Here is a 17,551-nt window from a genome sequence, read left to right as displayed (position 1 = left end):
CTTTATGCTGAAGTTTTGACTTTTTGTCCTAATTCTTTAAGAACATCTGGTTAAACACAATGGCTGTTGTTAGAGTAATAAAGTTAGAATAATAAACGTTGTTTTAAAATTCTAAGAAAATTTTAGTATAAAGAGCGAGGTCTTGAGGAGGAGGTAACCCTTTTCATACAGCCCTTCTGTCGTTGTCTCTGTCTTGTCTCACGCTAAACAGAAAGAAACTGACGAATAAACTGGTTTGTTCTCGAGTTTTATGCAGCGTAAACTTGAGTGAGTAGCGCATAATACCCAAGTTCCAAAATTCCTTCTCCCGTATGGCAAATAAAAAAACAAAACTCACATAAAATTCTCAAATTGGAAAAGCCTTTTTTCGACGGGGGTATTTTCCGGGAGGGGATTACCAGGGGTATTTTCCTCCGGGGGAGATTTGACAGGGGTATTTCCGTGGGGTATTGTCCATGGTGGGGTAGTCTCATGGGGCTAAACGCCAAGAGAGTAAATGACTAGAACCCTATATAATCTATATATATATATATATATATATATATATATATATATATATATATATATATATATATATATATATATATATATATATATATATATATATATATATATATATATATATATATATATATATATATATATATATACATATGTAGTTTCTGAGTTTTATATATATAAATGTGTTATTATCAAGCCGTGAAAAACCTACGCGTCACTTGCGGAAAAATATCCCCAAACAAAAGCCGTTACAATCGCAACGGTTTGTGCATGATTTATATCGCTTATTGCACCCCTGTGCTTTTGTCTTATCAGGCATGGCCCATCTATTTCGTAAGAAAATTTCCCATACTCTACATGAGTCTTATTTCAGCTTTTGCAAATTCCTCCTCCGGTTTCCTAGATGGCACCAAAACAGAAAAATAATTGTTCGATTTGGTTTAATAGATATGCCTTCTTGGATTCGGTCTTCCAGTGATGATTTATGTAAAAAGACTATCTACTCTACCCTTCTTCACGTTTAGATCCTCACGATTACGACCATCTGCAGCCTTTTTTCCATATTGATACTGGTTAATTAGTCCATGTTGTCTTTTGTTAGTTTGAATTTTTTTTTCTTGCTGTTTATCGTTTTTGTTTTTGTTTATTTATAATACTCCGTACTTTGTGTTTTTTTTATACTTTTACGGATAATAAAGTTCATTCATTAGTTCATTCATTCATTCTGCAGTTTGACCAGCCGTATGGAATGCGTTTGAATCAGCGGGCTTGCTGCAGGCCTGTGATTTTATAATATATGTTTGTTGGGAGTTTTACCGACCATCTGAATTGACTACACAGCCTGCGGCTTGCTTGAGTGAAAACCAGTCAAAGGATGTAGATGCCATACATTTTCCTAGAGTGTCTGAAATTTAACTTGAGAACTTGAGGGAGTTTCCTTGTAAAGGTGTGGAGGGCGAGACATATCATCAATTGATTTTTGATTATTGAGCTTTAATTTCTCTTATTAAAAAAGTCTGCAACTGACTCACTTGGCTCCTTACTTTTAATTTTGAGTTTTTTGTTGCTAAGGTTTTTACTTATTGAATCAGAGAATGAACTACTTTATTACCTTTTATCTGTTTTAAAGCCAATCCAAAGTTTATTTTTCCATTTTCAATATTTTTTCCACCATTGCGACATATTTCAGAATAACCCTGTATTTTTTCAAACGTGCAACATTTGACTGAACACTAATTGCTTGAAATTCAACTATATGTGCACTGTATTAATCCTGTCATGTGATCTGTCTGATTCAATCAGAAGTTTTTTTACTGCACTCAATTGTTTTGATAGTCTTTTTCTTTCAAGCAGTTGTGTTGAAAATTGGCTGAGATTATTATTGGATTTCGTTGGGTGTCTACCAGGCAAACAAGGGAAAAAATATTTTCAATATTTTTTTTTATCATTTTCACTGTTTCAGAATAACCGTGTAGTTTTTCAAACGTGCCAGATTTGACTGAACACTAATCACCAGAAGTTCAACTCTACGTGAACTGAGTTAATCCTGTCATTTGATCTGTCTGATCCAATCAGTAGTTTTTCGACTGCACTTAATTGTTTTGAAAGTCTTTTGCTTTCAAGCCGTTGTGTTGAAAATTGGTTCAGATTATTTTTGAACTTCGTTGGGTGTGTATCAGCCAAACAATGGAAAACAATACTTTAAATATTTTTCCATCGTTCCCATATGTTTCAGAATAACCCTGTATTTTTTTAAACGTGCCAGATTTGATTGAACACTAATCACCAGAAGTTCAATTCTACGTGCACTGTGTTAATCCTGTCATGTAATATGTCTGATCTAATCAAGAGTTTTTTGACAGCACTTAATTGTTTTGATAGTCTTTTCCTTTCAAGCCGTTGTGTTGAAAATTGGTTAAGATTATTTTCTTGGAATTCATTGAGTTTGTACCAGCCGAACAAGGAAAACGGTTAAAAACGATAAAAAGGAAATTCTGGTTCTTGATTAAGATTTCCAAGAGAGGAATGACAGGGGACATTTTATATCCAAGGGAAGGGGCTAAGAAGCATTCAGAATGGCTTTAAAAAAGGCAGCATGGGCTTTATATCAGAAATATATATATATGTATATATATATATATATATATATATATATATATATATATATATATATATATATATATATATATATATATATATATATATATATATATATATATATACTAGCTGTTGGGGTGGCGCTTCGCGCCACCCCAACACCTAGTTGGTGGGGCGCTTCGCGCCCCCCCCAAGCCCCCCCGCGCGCGTAAGTCGTTACGCGCCATATTAGTTACGTGCCATTGTAGCTGTGTCCCTGTGTCCCACCTGTGAATAGAGATAGATATAAATATATATTATTAACTACGTAAAACATGCGAATATACAACATTCTTCGCTGTCCCATTGTCTGTGCATATAAATAGCATTTATATTCCCTGTGTCCCGGTCGTCATTTGTGTCCTGGTGTCCCAGTTTGTATTTTCTCTTTGAGTGTCCCGGTCGTCATTTATATTCCCTGTGTCCCAGTGTCCCGGTCGTCATTTGTGTCCCGGTGTCCCGGTCTGTAATTTCTATTCAAACAATCCCTGTGTCTCAGTCGTCAATTACATATCCCGCCTGTGCCCCCGGCGTCCCCGTTGTAGTTGTGTCCCTGTGTCCCGTTCGTCATTTATATTCCCGGTCGTGATTTGTGTCCGGGTGTCCCAGTCTGTAATTTTTCTTTGAGGTTCCTGGTCGTCATTTATATTCCCTCTGTGTCGGTCGTCATTTGTGTCCCGGTCTGTAATTTATCTTTGAGTGTTTTTTCTTTTTAGTTTTTTTTTTTTTACATTTTTTCAGTTTTTTTTCTTCTTTATTTTTCAGCGTCACTATGAAGTACATATCGCCGAACCTTTGTTTTTTAACTTAAATCTGGTAGGCATTGATGACCTTATCCAAGTCAAAATCCCAAACCCAATCATCATCGCTATCATTTTCAGTTTTGATATGTTTTGACTCTCGCCTTCCAAGTGGATTTTCATCTAACTGCGCGGTTTTGCGTTCTTTAGCTGCAAGCCTATTTTTTTGCTGTTCTTCTGATTCCTCGGCATGCTTTCTTTTCTTACTTTCTCTATCAGCAGCAAGTTTTTTGGCATAGACTCTTTGAGCAGCTTCCTCGGCTGTTGCCATTGTAGGTTCTTCAGTCATTTTACAATTAAACATTTTTCCGTGAACGCATGTCTTCAATACCATTAATGACGTCACCGTCAAAGCAAAAATGACGACAACTAATTTCATGACGTCAGTCAACACAGAAACATGACGTCACCTGATCCACAGACAGACAGACAACTTATTTTTATATATATAGATAGACAGATATATATATATATATATATATATAGAATAAATACTTGAAGCAGTACTTGAAGTAATACTTAAGTACAATTTTGGCAAGTACTTGATATTTGATACTTAAGTAAGAATTTGGAAAGTACTTATTACTTGATATTTAAGTAAAAAAACAATGAGTACTTAATACTTGATACTTAAGTAAAAATTTGGAGTACTTGTTGCAGCACTGGTCCCTGTGTCCTGGTCGCCATATTTTCCCTGTGTCCCGGTCGTTATTTGTGTCCCAGTGTCCCAGTCTGTAATTTCTTTTTGAGTGTCCCGTTCGTCATTTGTATTCCCTGTGTCCCGGTAGTCATTTGTGTCCCGGTCTATAATTTCGTCAGTCGACAAACATGACGTCAGTCGATAAACAACTTCATGACGACATACAGCTCAATCCTTATAATGGCGTCAGTCGACAAACATGATGTCAGTCAACACAGAAACATGACGTCACTCGAAAGACAAACAACTTATTTTTATATATATATAGAAGAGGTGAGGGAGGAGGCCTAATTGCTTTCCAATTTTTGGCTACTTGAAAATACAACTAGTTTTTTTTTGTACTAACGTTTTGGTTAGCTATAGACATACGTACCTTACGAATTAACTTACGTAACGAACTTCTATATTGGAGTATTTATATTACATATTTGAGGGGGTTTGCCCCCTTGTCAACACTTTGCTCTTTACACTAAAGCTTGAATTTTATCCCAAGTCTTAAAGAATGACCTCTGAATCACAAAGGCCGTAGAATAAATAGTTGAAATTACTAAAAATACTTAACGTAAAGAGCAAGGTATTGTGGAGAAGACAAACCCCCTTATCTTATGTTCGTTTTAAGTATTAATGCTACTCATTACTTTCAGGAGAATAACTTAGTTTCTCATTTTCTTAAATAATGCTAGAAAATCCTGCGCCTTCTTCATGGAAATTTTCTTCTCTCATGATTAATTCCTCCATTGAAAGATCCTCCCACGTAACGTAAACAGTGGTCAAAGTTTGTAACTTACAGCCCCTCCCCCGGGGCCTGTGGGGGATTAAGTCGTCGTCAAAGACATAGTTATTAGGTTTTCGACTAAGCTGAAAAAAAAAATGGCTATCTTAAAATTTAGATCCGGTGACTTTGCGAAAAAATGTGCGCTTGAGGGGGCCTAGGTGCCCTCCAATTTTTTTGGTCACTTAAAAAGGGAACTAGAACTTTTAATTTCCGTTAGAATGGGCCCTCTCGTAACATTCTAGAATCGGTACGATCACCGAACTGCATCGGTACGATCACCCCTGGAAAAAAAACAAGAAAAGAAAAAAACAAACAAATAAACACGCATCCATGATCTGGCTTCTGGCAAAAAATGCAAAATTCCACATTTTTGGTGAAAGGAGCTTGAAACTTTAACAGTAGGGTTCTCTGATACGCTGTCTGGTTCTCTTGATTCTATGACATTTAGGGGTTGTTTTCCCCTATTTTCTAAAATAGGACGAATTTTCTTAGGCTCGTAACTTTTGATAAGTAGAACTAAACTTGATGAAATTAATATATTTAGAATTAAAATGCGATTCTTTTGATTAAACTATTGGTGTCAAAATTTCGTTTTTTAGAGTCTCGATTACTATTGAGTCGGCTCGCTCCTTACTACAGTTCGTTACCACGAACTGTTTGATTATTATTATTTACTAGCTGTTGGGGTGGCGCTTCGCGCCACCCCAACACCTAGTTTGTGGGGCGCTTCGCGCCCCACAAGCCCCCCCGCGCGCGTAAGTCGTTACGTGCCATATTAGTTACGCGCCATTGTAGTTGTGTCCCTGTGTCCCACCTGTGAATAGAGATAGATATAAATATATGTTTTTAACTACGTAAAACATGCGAATATACAACATTCTTCGTTGTCCCATTGTCTGTGTATATAAATAGATTGTCAGGTTTACTGACTCTTGAACATGCAAAATATAATTTTCCATGGGAAAAACAATCCGTATTCAGATCTATACCTCATTATTCTAATGATGTGTCCCTGTGTCCTGGTCGTCATTTATATTACCTGTGTCCCGGTCGTCATTTGTGTCCCGGTGTCCCAGTTTGTAATTTCTCTTTGAGTGTCCAGGTCGTCATTTATATTCCCTGTGTCCCGGTCTGTAATTTCTATTCGAACAATCCCTGTGTCCCGGTCGTCATTTATATATCCCGCCTGTGCCCCCGGCGTCCCCGTTGTAGTTGTGTCCCTGTCGTCATTTATATTCCCTGTGTCCCGGTCATGATTTGTGTCCGGGTGTCCCAGTCTGTAATTTCTCTTTGAGGTTCCCGGTCGTCATTTATATTCCCTCTGTCTCGGTCGTCATTTGTGTCCCGGTCTGTAATTTCTCTTTGAGTGTTTTTTTTTTTTTAGTTTTTTACCTTTTTTCTTTTTTTAGTTTTCTTTTTCTTCTTTATTTTTCAGTGTCACTATGAAGTACGTATCGCCGAACCTTTGTTTTTTAACTTAAATCTGGTAGGCATTATGACCTTATCCAAGTCATAATCCCAAACCCAATCATCATCGCTATCATTTTCAGTTTTGATATGTTTTGACTCTCGCTGTGCAGGTAGATTTTCATCTAACTGCGCGGTTTTGCGTTCTTTAGCCGCAAGCCTGTTTTCTTGCTGTTCTTGTGATCCATCGGCACGCTTTCTTTTCTTACTTTCTCTATCAGTCGCAAGCCTGTTTTCTTGCTGTTCTTGTGATTCCTCGGCACGCTTTCTTTTCTTACTTTCTCTATCAGCAGCAAGTTTTTTGGCATAGACTCTTTGAGCAACTTCCTCGGCTGTTGCCATTGTAGGTTCTTCAGTCATTTTACAATTAAACATTTTTCCGTGAACGAATGTCTTAAATACCTTTAATGACGTCATCGTCATAACAAACATGACGACAACTAACTTCATGACATCAGTCGACACACAAACATGACGTCACTCGACACACACACACACACACAGACAACTTATTTTTATATATATAGATTTAATCGTGTTAAAGGACAATTCTTCTGCTAAGGTAACATCTATTGTTTTTTGGCTATGAGTGTTCATCAAACTACTAGTGTTTCAAAATTTCAAACTAATACTTAAGCTTCAACTTCGCTCTTTATTAGTATCGGGATAATAATATTTTTATATAAATTAATTCTCTATAACAGAGAATTTGGGCCAGTTTTCAGTCAAGAGTAGGCCTACACACCAAAAAAAGTGTAAAAGGGAACTGTAAACCTATTGTTAGGGGTTTTCGACTACGAGAATACTGTTGGCATGCTTCTTGTGCTAACCAGCCTTTCAACTCCAGAAATGAAACAAAAACAACATTTTTGGTGTCATATGAGATTTAACAAAAGAGCTATTGGGAAGAATATATAAGAAGTATTTGGATGAAAGTATAATATAAAAACAGATCATCCCTGAGTGAAGTGGTGAGAGATATTACAAAGACTTAAAATTATTGAAACATCATGGAAGAATGAAGAGGGAAGCAGAGGGAAACAGAGTGAAGAAGTAAAGAAGTTTGGGTTGAATAGGAATTCACACAGCCGTGGCACAAGACCTAGTCACCACAAAAGCATTATCTAGTGGCCCAATTTCTCTATATAGGAGTAGTGTGAGGCCTTAGGTCACTGATACTGTAATTACATGTTCGTAGTAAAAGTACCATTCTTACCTTATAGTATTGTGTGAGTTTATTTTGCCTTTCTTATAAGCTAACTATTATAGCATACAAGAATAAAGTATCCAGTTAGACAATTTCTTTTAGGTATTGGTTTTGAGGGACACCTTGTGCTGAAAAGAGCCCGTAAACTGTGTCTGTCCTGTTTTCCTTTTTCTTTTTTCCTTTTTTCCCGTAAACTGTGTTTCCTTTTTCTGTTTAAAGGAAAGGCAGTGCTGTAAGAATTTGTCTCATAAAAAAGAAGGCAATAAAGTAGCTAGTAATCAATTTTAGTCCCTTAGGGGACAACCTATGCTGAAAATAGTGTGCCGACTTGTGTGAAAATGAAATAGAATGGAATCTTGCATGTAATGGGGGTAGTAAATCACACACATTGTACAGTGGAGGCTTATATGATTAGAAAACCATAAACATTTCTCACGAAAAAAAAACACCCTTATTAATGCAAGTTTCTTTTGTTGTTCCTCTTAAGGTAAAAACGATGGTACTTATCGGTTATGTAAAAGAGACTATAAAATTTCGACGCAAGTAACTGGTCAAGTAACTTCTCTATACTGTCGATCATTTGGATTTCAAAGATCAGATGGGATAACAACCGGTGAGTTCGATTTGACTACTACAACTACTACTAATAACTCACTTCAACACCAAGCCGCCTGAGGCCAACACAGCTACGGACGCTCCTCCTCCAACCTAATCTATTCAAGGCCTCCATTTTTACACCCTCCCAGGAAGTTCCCATTTCCTTCAAATCTTTACTTATGACATCCTCCCAACCCAGACAAGGACGAGAATAGCTAAGGCTCAGGGTGTATTTTCACAATTAAAAAAAGCTTGGAAGAATAGAAAGACAAGCCTGCAAACCAAGATTAGAATATTGGAAGCTACAGTGATGACATGGGTCAGGGTCAAATATGGCTCTGAAGCATGGGCGCTCCGAAAAGGAGACAAAATTTACTAAATATTTTCCAGAGAAATTGCCTACGGATTGTTCTGGGTACCCAGCTGACTGACCGTATTTCAAACAGTAGGTTGTACGAAAAATGTGGTTCAATTCCATTTTCTAGGGATATGAAAGGTTGAGATGGCTAAGCCACGTTCTGCGGATGAAGGATGACAGATTGCTTTGACTAGTGATAGAAAATAGTGTCTCACCATGGATGTTCAAGTTAAGATATGGGATTTGCCAGGGACCGAAGAACAGGCAATTATATTTCTCCGGGATAAGGGGTTGGTGCCCAAAACAAAAAATGCGTCAATGGACACACCATTACTTTCTACTCATACGAGAAGCTGAATTATTGGAAGTGTAACAGGGACCGAATTAACGACAATTCTGCGTTCTGGGTACATAATTATAAGTTGTAATTTTTTAAATTTTCTTTATAAAGTATTAAATGTTCATCATATTTTGTTTTATTTCATTAGCTTTATCAAAAGTTTACATTAGGGGGGCTGGGGGGTAAAGTTTAGCATAGGCCTACATCAAATATAGGAATGGTTAGTTTACGCATTTAATATATGCTATGCTTTACACTTGTGTATATCACAGTTCACAAGTGAACTGAAGAGATACGCTATAGAATTTCACAAAAATGCACTTCACATTTTAGTGCAAAAACTGCACTGACAGTGCAGTTTTAGCAAGTTTCTCCCTAAAATAAATTCACAAGTTATGTTACTCCACATTTATGTTACTTTGGAGTGTTAATCCACAAGCTGTGAGACAGAATGAAAAATGAGCAAATTGGAAACCTGGCTCTTGCCTAATCGTATGACTAATTACATGTAATTGAAAAAAACAAGGGTTTTCTACTGAAAGTAAGGAGTCTAAGAAAACCATTCCGTGCATTAAGAGGCTACTCACCTTCACAATACCTTGCGGTTCGCACTGAAGCTTTTAGCTCTTTTAAAAAAGCTTTGTATTCTAATTAAATGGCAATTTTTGTTTCAAGAGTCGGTCTTAAGATATTGGGATAAACAGTCAAGGTTTAACGTAAAGACAAGGTATTGTGGTTGTGGTGGTGGGGGTTACTCCATCATATACGGAATAATTTCTGTTTGTTTTGAGTTTCAAAATAGCTCCTTACTTTGAGTAGAAAAAAATTGTTTATTTTGTATAATTTCTGATCGTTTTCAAATAATACTGGTAAATCTGGCTCACCCTCCGTGAAATCTTCCTCCCCTCAAGATAAAAGCCTCCTAAAATTTCCTTCAGATAATTGTATACTTGCTGAAAATCCACTCTCCCTACGCGCAATTTCCTGCAGAGGATTAAGCCTGAAAAAAGTATCCGTAGCATAAATGGCTTTAAAACAGACTTTAATTACTGATCGTTTTCCCCATCACTCCATAAATCACCTCTTCCGTGGCAATTTTTTTCTTGAAATCTAAACCCGCTGAAAATTTCCCCCGGACAATTCCCTTGTAATATCTCCCTATAAAAAATTGAGTTGGCAAAAGGAAATTAAAACAGATAAAAAGAATTTCTTATTGCGATTCTGTCGAATCCCGCTAGTATAAAATTTCCCCTGGGAAGTTTACACCTGGAGATTTCCCTTCAAAAGTAACTGTACGTAAAAAGTACTGTGCGTAAGCAATGGGAAATTCTTATAACTTACAACCCTTTCCCTCATAGGGTGTGGGGGGTTATATTACTGGATTTTTCAACTATACTGAAAAAAATGGCTATATAAAATTTCGATTGGACGGCTTTGGGGAAAAACGGGCGTGAGAAATTGGCTAGTTGCCCTACAATTCTTTAGGTCGCTTAAAAAGGGCACTAGAACCTTTAATTTCCGCTCGAATGCACCCTCCCCGATATTCTAGGCCACTAGTTTGATACAATCATCTCTGGGAAAAAGAACAACAAAAAAACAAAGAATAAATAAAACACGTTTGTGATCTTGTTTCTGGCAAAAATATGAAACTCTACATTTTTTCATTTAGGATCTTCAAACTTCTACACTAAGATTCTTTTAAATCTCATGGTGTTATTTTCTTTAAGATTCCTGGACTTAGTGGTTTTTCCCTTTTTCGAAAATCGGTCAAATTTTCCCCATCTCGTAGCTTTTGATGGTTGACGTTAAACTTGATAAGTATTGTGTATTTAAAATCAGCATAATAAGACCATTTTTTTCATGTATCTATCGTTATAAAAATTCCATTTTTAGAATTTTGGCCACTCTTGAGCCGAGAAGCTCTTCACTTAAACTTAGTTATTACGAACTGTTTGATTCAAAGACAGTTTATTGTCTACTTTTTTGAATTTTATGGAGCATGCCTCTAATGATTGGCCAGAATAAACATCCTAGAGCCCAAGAAATGACCAATTGAAAACCATACATTTTTCTAATGAGTTATATGATGATAGAGCTTAGTTTATATGGCTTTCATCCATCAGTTTTACTACCAGATCACCCCTTCCTTCATGGAACAACCTTTTGAGTACACACTTAATATTTAAAATAGGGATATTTGGGTCTAAAATCCTTACGAGCAAGTCTTATCGAAACCTCCTCTGTAGGAAACGCAATAATATTGACGCAGTCGGACCGTTCGATCCCCCCATTCGGCACCCTTTCCAAGTAAGTCCACAAAATAAATCCTAGACAATAACAACAAGGAAAATCACTTTTTTGTATAGATAGCATTTCCTTTCTTGTTTATCCTCTTTTATCCATGTTCTATCCTCTTTATATTTTTTTATCCATGTTCTATCCTCTTTTTTCCTTTTTCTCCACTGTGCTTTTCTTTACAAGGGAATTGAAATGACGTATCTACCTGGGTTAATCAACCCCTTTAATTCAAATACGCATCACACAGGAAAAGCGTGGACTTTTTTTTGGCTGAATATAGCAAAGAATAAACACCAGTTGCAATTAACGCCATCATATAGTTTTACTATAATGTCATTTATGGGTGTAACCTACGATTATTATGTCATTGATATTATGTTTCGTTAACTACAATGACGTATCTACCTGGGTTAATCAACCCCTTCAACTCAGATATATATCATACACAGGAAAAAGTGTTGGACTTTTTCTTGGCTGAATATAGCAAAGAACAAACACCAGTTGCAATTAACATCATCATATAGATTTACTATAATGTCATTTATGGTTGTAACCTATGATTATTATGTCATTAATGTTATGTTTTGTTAATTACAATAACGTATCTACCTGGGTTAATTAACCCTTTTAACTCAAATACATATCACACACAGGAAAAAGCGTTTGAATTTCTCTTGGCTGAATATAGCAAAGAACAAACACCAGTTGTAATTAACGTCATCATATAGTTTTACTATAATGTCATTTATGGTTGTAACCTACGATTATTACGTCATTAATATTATGTTTTGTTAACTACAATGACGTATCTACCTGGGTTAATCAACCCCTTTAACTCAAATATATATCATACACAGGAAAAAGTGTTGGACTTTTTCTTGGCTGAATATAGCAAAGAACAAACACCAGTTGCAATTAACGTCATCATATAGTTTTACTATAATGTCATTTATGGTTGTAACCTATGATTATTATGTCATTAATGTTATGTTTTGTTAATTACAATAACGTATCTACCTGGATTAATTAACCCTTTTAACTCAAATACATATCACACACAGGAAAAGGCGTTTGAATTTCTCTTGGCTGAATATAACAAAGAACAAACACCAGTTGTAATTGACGTCATCATATAGTTTTACTATAATGTCATTTATGGTTGTAACCTACGATTATTATGTCATTAATATTATCTTTTGTTAACTACAATGATGTATCTACCTGGGTTAATCAACCCCTTTAACTCAAATATATATCACACACAGGAAAAAGCGTTGGACTTTTTCTTGGCTGAATATAGCAAAGAACAAACACCAGTTGCAATTAACGTCATCATATAGTTTTACTATAATGTCATTTATGGTTGTAACCTATGATTATTATGTCATTAATGTTATGTTTTGCTAATTACAATAACGTATCTACCTGGGTTAATTAGCCCCTTTAACTCAAATACATATCACACACAGAAAAAAGCGTTTGACTTTCTCTTGGCTGAATATAGCAAAGAACAAACACCAGTTGTAATTAACGTCATCATAGAGTTTTATTATAATTTAGCAAAACATTAGTGAAATGTAGAGTGAAAAGAAATGACCCCCTGACAGTACTCAATATTATTTAAAGTTTAAGAGAGTATGTTGGTAAATCCTTTTTAGTTAACAAATTTCAGTAGAACTTATTGACTCGAAATATTTATCTTCAGAGTTTTCAATTTTTTGCCAAAAACACATTTAGACCGTCGTTCTCAAACTGCAGTGCCAAAGAAAAACCAAACTCGAAACAATTCCTTTTTTAGCCATAGTATTTCTGGGGAAGGGAATCATTCTTTGGAATTGAACTTAAGGAGAAAACTAACTTAGTCTAAACTATGTGACCAGATTTAATTAATTAATTAAATTAATTCAGGGCTGTAATTAATTAATTCAGGGCTGTAATTAATTCAGGGCTGTAAGGAGAGATTCTACATCAAGGACTCGGGAATCTTTAAAACTCAGTAGTATTTTTCGGTCAATCCTTCTTTAGTCAACGAAATTGAATAAAATTTTTATTTATTTGATATATTTTTCTTACAGAAATGGGCAGCGAATCGGGATCAAACACTCTAGCATTCAAAAAAGCTAAATTCCAAAATCTTAAAAGCCTACAAAACCAACGTCACCGGTTAATAATCGAAAAGCTAATATCCTATTTTTTCATTATCGTTTCTATTTTAAATTCAAACATTCAAATACACTCTTTTCATTTAAAACACACTGCACCAACTTCAAATCCAAAAGCCTGGTGCGGTAGTCCGTAATCCACTGGATAGAAATCCACTATCGGTAGCTGTGCAACTTTGTTCGTCCTTATCTCAAATATTGTCCTACTTGTACTTTTACGGTTCTATAAAATAAGAAGAGAATTAAAAAAAAATTGGTTAAAACAATACAAACAATATATTATTCCTAGTATCTACCCCAATCCTTTATTTATAATGAACTCCTAATTCAGGCTTGGTAATGTGCGATAATACTAAAACAACTAAAATATAGCTGAACACTATCCTTTGACTTTAATGAGCTGTAGAGTTCTCAAGGAAATAACTAATATAGCTAACCACTATATCTTGGCTACTCTGAGTTTTTGCAAAAACTCCCAATCTTCTTCTGTTTAAGGCTCCCTAGGAATATCAGATTTTTCTACGATTCCCCAAATAAATAGTTTTTTTAATTCTTAAAATTCTTGAAAGGTAGGAAAAAATACCTATTTAAAAGTAATTATTCAATTAAAAGCAAAATATATAAAACAGATACTATTTATCTTAGGAAAACGTACAATATTTAAATTCAACAATTTTGGTAATATCAATATTTAGTCTGGACAGTCAGCTACGCTGATTGCAGTGGCTGATCTTGGTGCAAAAAACGGTGCATTAAAAAACAGTTTGCACCTTTATAATTGCACCTTTATATGAAGTGCTTTATATGAAGTGGCGGATGAAGTGCACCTTTATATCGTTAGGTTTGTTTAAAAATAAATCAAACTCAAATTTTAATTTAAAACTAATTTTTTGAACACCGATTAACAAACAAGATTAGAAAAGTTTATTAATTGGAGGGACTGATTTGTTTTTACTGCCCAACTTCTAAAGTCTTAGAATAAGATTGGATATGGTTACCTTCATTTCTTTTTAATGATAATAAAGTTAATGGTGTTTGAGCCTTATCATTAAGCAGTTGATATTCTTATTTTACTTGATTATGCTATTTTTTACAGCATCGGGTCAATAAATAACGAACGAATGTATGCAAGAACAAAAAAAGAACAAAAGAGTTCATAAAACGATTAGTATGGCCTTTATATGGTTCCATTTTATTCTTACTTCAGGTTGGCAGACGCTTTGTACAAGTAAGTGGCAGCAAAATACGGCAGCAAAGAGTGGCAGCTACTGACTCACGACACAGACAAAATGTAATATAGACGTCTAGCTTAAATAGTCTCATGGTACCTGTGACTTTAGAGCTGGTGCTCGTCTGTCCTCCGATTTTCAGGCTTCTAGCAAACATCACCGTCGTTATGCATAGCATAAAGGAATCCTGATACCGACCTTGATTTTTAAAATTTTAAGATTGGGCCCATAAACAACTGTATCATATACTTTTTGTCAGTGGTTGCCAGTAGTGAGTATACAAACAGTGAGGATAAGTTCCTATCTTCACTTGTGTAGAGATGGGATTTTTGTGACTCGGGAGTTGACTCATAAAATACATAATATGCACCCAACAAAATTTTTTGTAGTACATTTCAGCACAATTTTGATGTCACTTCTGAGATATTCTGTATTATGTACTTGAGGGTCCCAGATCGAGCATACGTAATCGAGCAATGGCCACATATACCAGTCCAAATATAACACAGATATGCCAGTATGGGTCGTATTGTAAAAAAAAAAAAAAAAAAAAAAAAAAAAAAAAAAAAAAAAAAAAAAAAAAAAAAAAAAACAACCGTGGCAAAGTAACCAACAATCCTGATGTGTAAATACTTTCTATGCTAGTTTTGAAACATGTGGGCTAAAGGAGCAGTCTCAGCTAACAGTGACGCCGAGCATTACTTCGGTTAGATAACTGAGTACCATGGTTCAGAACAGGAGAAATCGCGGTTTAGAGGGTTGGACATAATCCCTTTTGTTTTATGAAAAAAAAGAAGTTTTTTTTAAAATGAAAGTAAGGAGCAACATTAAAACTTCAAACGAACAGAAATTACTCCGTATATGAAATGGCCTTTTCCTCCTCAACGCCCCGCTCTTTACGCTGAAGTTTGACTCTTTCTCTTAACTCCATTTTTAAAAAATTGAGAAAATTTAGCGTAAAAAGCGGGGCGTTGAGGAGGAAAATCCCTTTCATATACGGAGTAATTTCTGTTCGTTTTAAGTTTTAATGTTTTTTAACCAATTTTTTTTGGTCAATTCAAAAGGGCACTAAAACTTTTAATTTCCGTTAAAATGAGCCCTCTCGCAAAATTCTAGGACCACTCAGTCGATACGATCACCCCTGGGAAAAAACCCCCCAAAAACAACAAAACAACAAAAAAACAAATAAACACGCATCCGTGATATGTCTTCTGGCAAAAAATGCAAAATTCCACATTTTTGTAGATAGGAGCTTGAAACTTCCACAATAAGGTTCTCTGATACGCTGAATCTGATGGTGTGATTTTCAGGTGTTTCCTGATTTTAGGGGGTGTTTCCCCCTATTTTCGGAAATGAGGCAAATATTCTCAGGCTCGTAACTTTTGATGGGTATAACTGATCTTGATGAAACTTGTATATTTAAAATCAGCATCAAAATGCGATTCTTTTGGTGTAGCCTAACTATTGGTATCAAAATTCCATCTTTTAGAGTTTCGGTTTCTATTGAGCCGGGTCGCTCCTTACAACAGTTCGTTACCACGAACTGTTTGATTCTCCTTGATTTGCAGCCCATATGGGTCACAATGGCTCATAAAAGCCAATATGAGGTCATTACTGAATTGCAAAAAAACTTAATCATTAGGTACTTCAGCAGGTAATTAGAACACAATTCATAAAACAGACTTCAACAGCATAAAGCAGGAATAGATCTGTCCAAAGACTATAATTAAGAATCAGATACTTTTAGTTCGGCAGTTGCAAAACATCTATTCGATGTTCCGCACCATAATAAATTGTTCGTCTCCATATCACATTCATAACAACCATCTCCTAGCTTTTATATTTCTGTCAGAAAGACCACGAGTATATAACAAAAAACTAACAGAACCGTTCAGTATATAAAAAAATATACAATGCATCATGCACTGATACAAAAATGTATCAGTATTTTTGGCATCATTTCAAGCATTGGACTGCTCTATCTCCAACTTGCAGTAGTAAAACGTTTTTGCAGTAGTAAGTAAAACGTTAGTAACGTTAGTAAAACGTTAGTAAAACGTGCAGTAGTAAGTAAAACGTAGTAAGTAAACGTAGTAAAACGTTTTACAGTAGTAAAACGTATTTTTGGCATCATTTCAAGCATCGGACTGCTCTATCTCCAACTTGCCGTAGTAAAACGTTTTTGCAGTAGTAAGTAAAACGTTAGTAAAACGTTAGTAAAACGTGCAGTAGTAAGTAAAACGTAGTAAGTAAACGTAGTAAAACGTTTTGCAGTAGTAAAACGTATTTTTGGCATCATTTCAAGCATCGGACTGCTCTATCTCCAACTTGCAGTAGTAAAACGTTTTTGCAGTAGTAAGTAAAACGTTAGTAACGTTAGTAAAACGTTAGTAAAAACGTTAGTAAAACGTGCAGTAGTAAGTAAAACGTAGTAAGTAAACGTAGTAAAACGTTTTGCAGTAGTAAAACGTATTTTTGGCATCATTTCAAGCATTGGACTGCTCTATCTCCAACTTGCAGTAGTAAAAAGTAATTTTTCAATTTTGTTAAATTCAAAAAAAGTGTAATTTTTCAACCTGGTGGATGGCTCTAGTACTGCGGACTCGTCGAAAGATAAAGGAAGAGCCGTGGAGATGATGGATAGTAGATAGCCAAAGATCGTGCTTGTTTACCATCTGTCTGAGCAAAAAAAAAACAAATTAAGTTCATACATTAATAAAGGGGAGGGGGAGAAACAATAAGAACAGATTAAAAAGAAATAAGAGCTTAAAAAGCGGGAGAGAGAACTTTTGAATAAATTTAGATGAATGAGGAGGATATGCAGGATATATTTATATCCTCCTGCAGGATATGCAGGATATGAGGAATGAGGAGGATATGTTTTAGCATCAGGCAGCCCAGTGCTGCCAAAAAAGTTTTTGGCAGTAGCAGTACGCCATCTGTTAGTATTCCTAGTTATGCCCTTTCCAGTTTTAAAAATA

At 35.4% G+C, this 17,551-nt stretch overlaps 2 protein-coding genes across 2 annotated transcripts in view; both read right to left on the bottom strand.

Moving 5' to 3' along the window:
- The window catches only part of LOC136041864 (AP-1 complex subunit mu-1-like), a 381,890-nt gene that overhangs the window by 134,592 nt on the left and 229,747 nt on the right, over window positions 1-17,551 (bottom strand). The gene's annotated exons all lie outside the window — the stretch shown is intronic.
- Window positions 13,214-17,551, bottom strand: part of LOC136041863 (collagen alpha-1(V) chain-like) — a 209,722-nt gene continuing 205,384 nt past the window's right edge. The window contains exon 32 of the mRNA XM_065726642.1: window positions 13,214-13,564. Coding sequence (XP_065582714.1) covers window positions 13,421-13,564 — 144 coding nt within the window. The 3' untranslated portion in view covers window positions 13,214-13,420. The remainder of the gene's footprint in view (window positions 13,565-17,551) is intronic.

Source organism: Artemia franciscana, unplaced genomic scaffold (assembly GCF_032884065.1).
Source record: "Artemia franciscana unplaced genomic scaffold, ASM3288406v1 PGA_scaffold_47, whole genome shotgun sequence".
Lineage (NCBI taxonomy): Eukaryota > Metazoa > Arthropoda > Branchiopoda > Anostraca > Artemiidae > Artemia > Artemia franciscana.
This window is presented reverse-complemented; position numbering and strand designations above follow the sequence as displayed.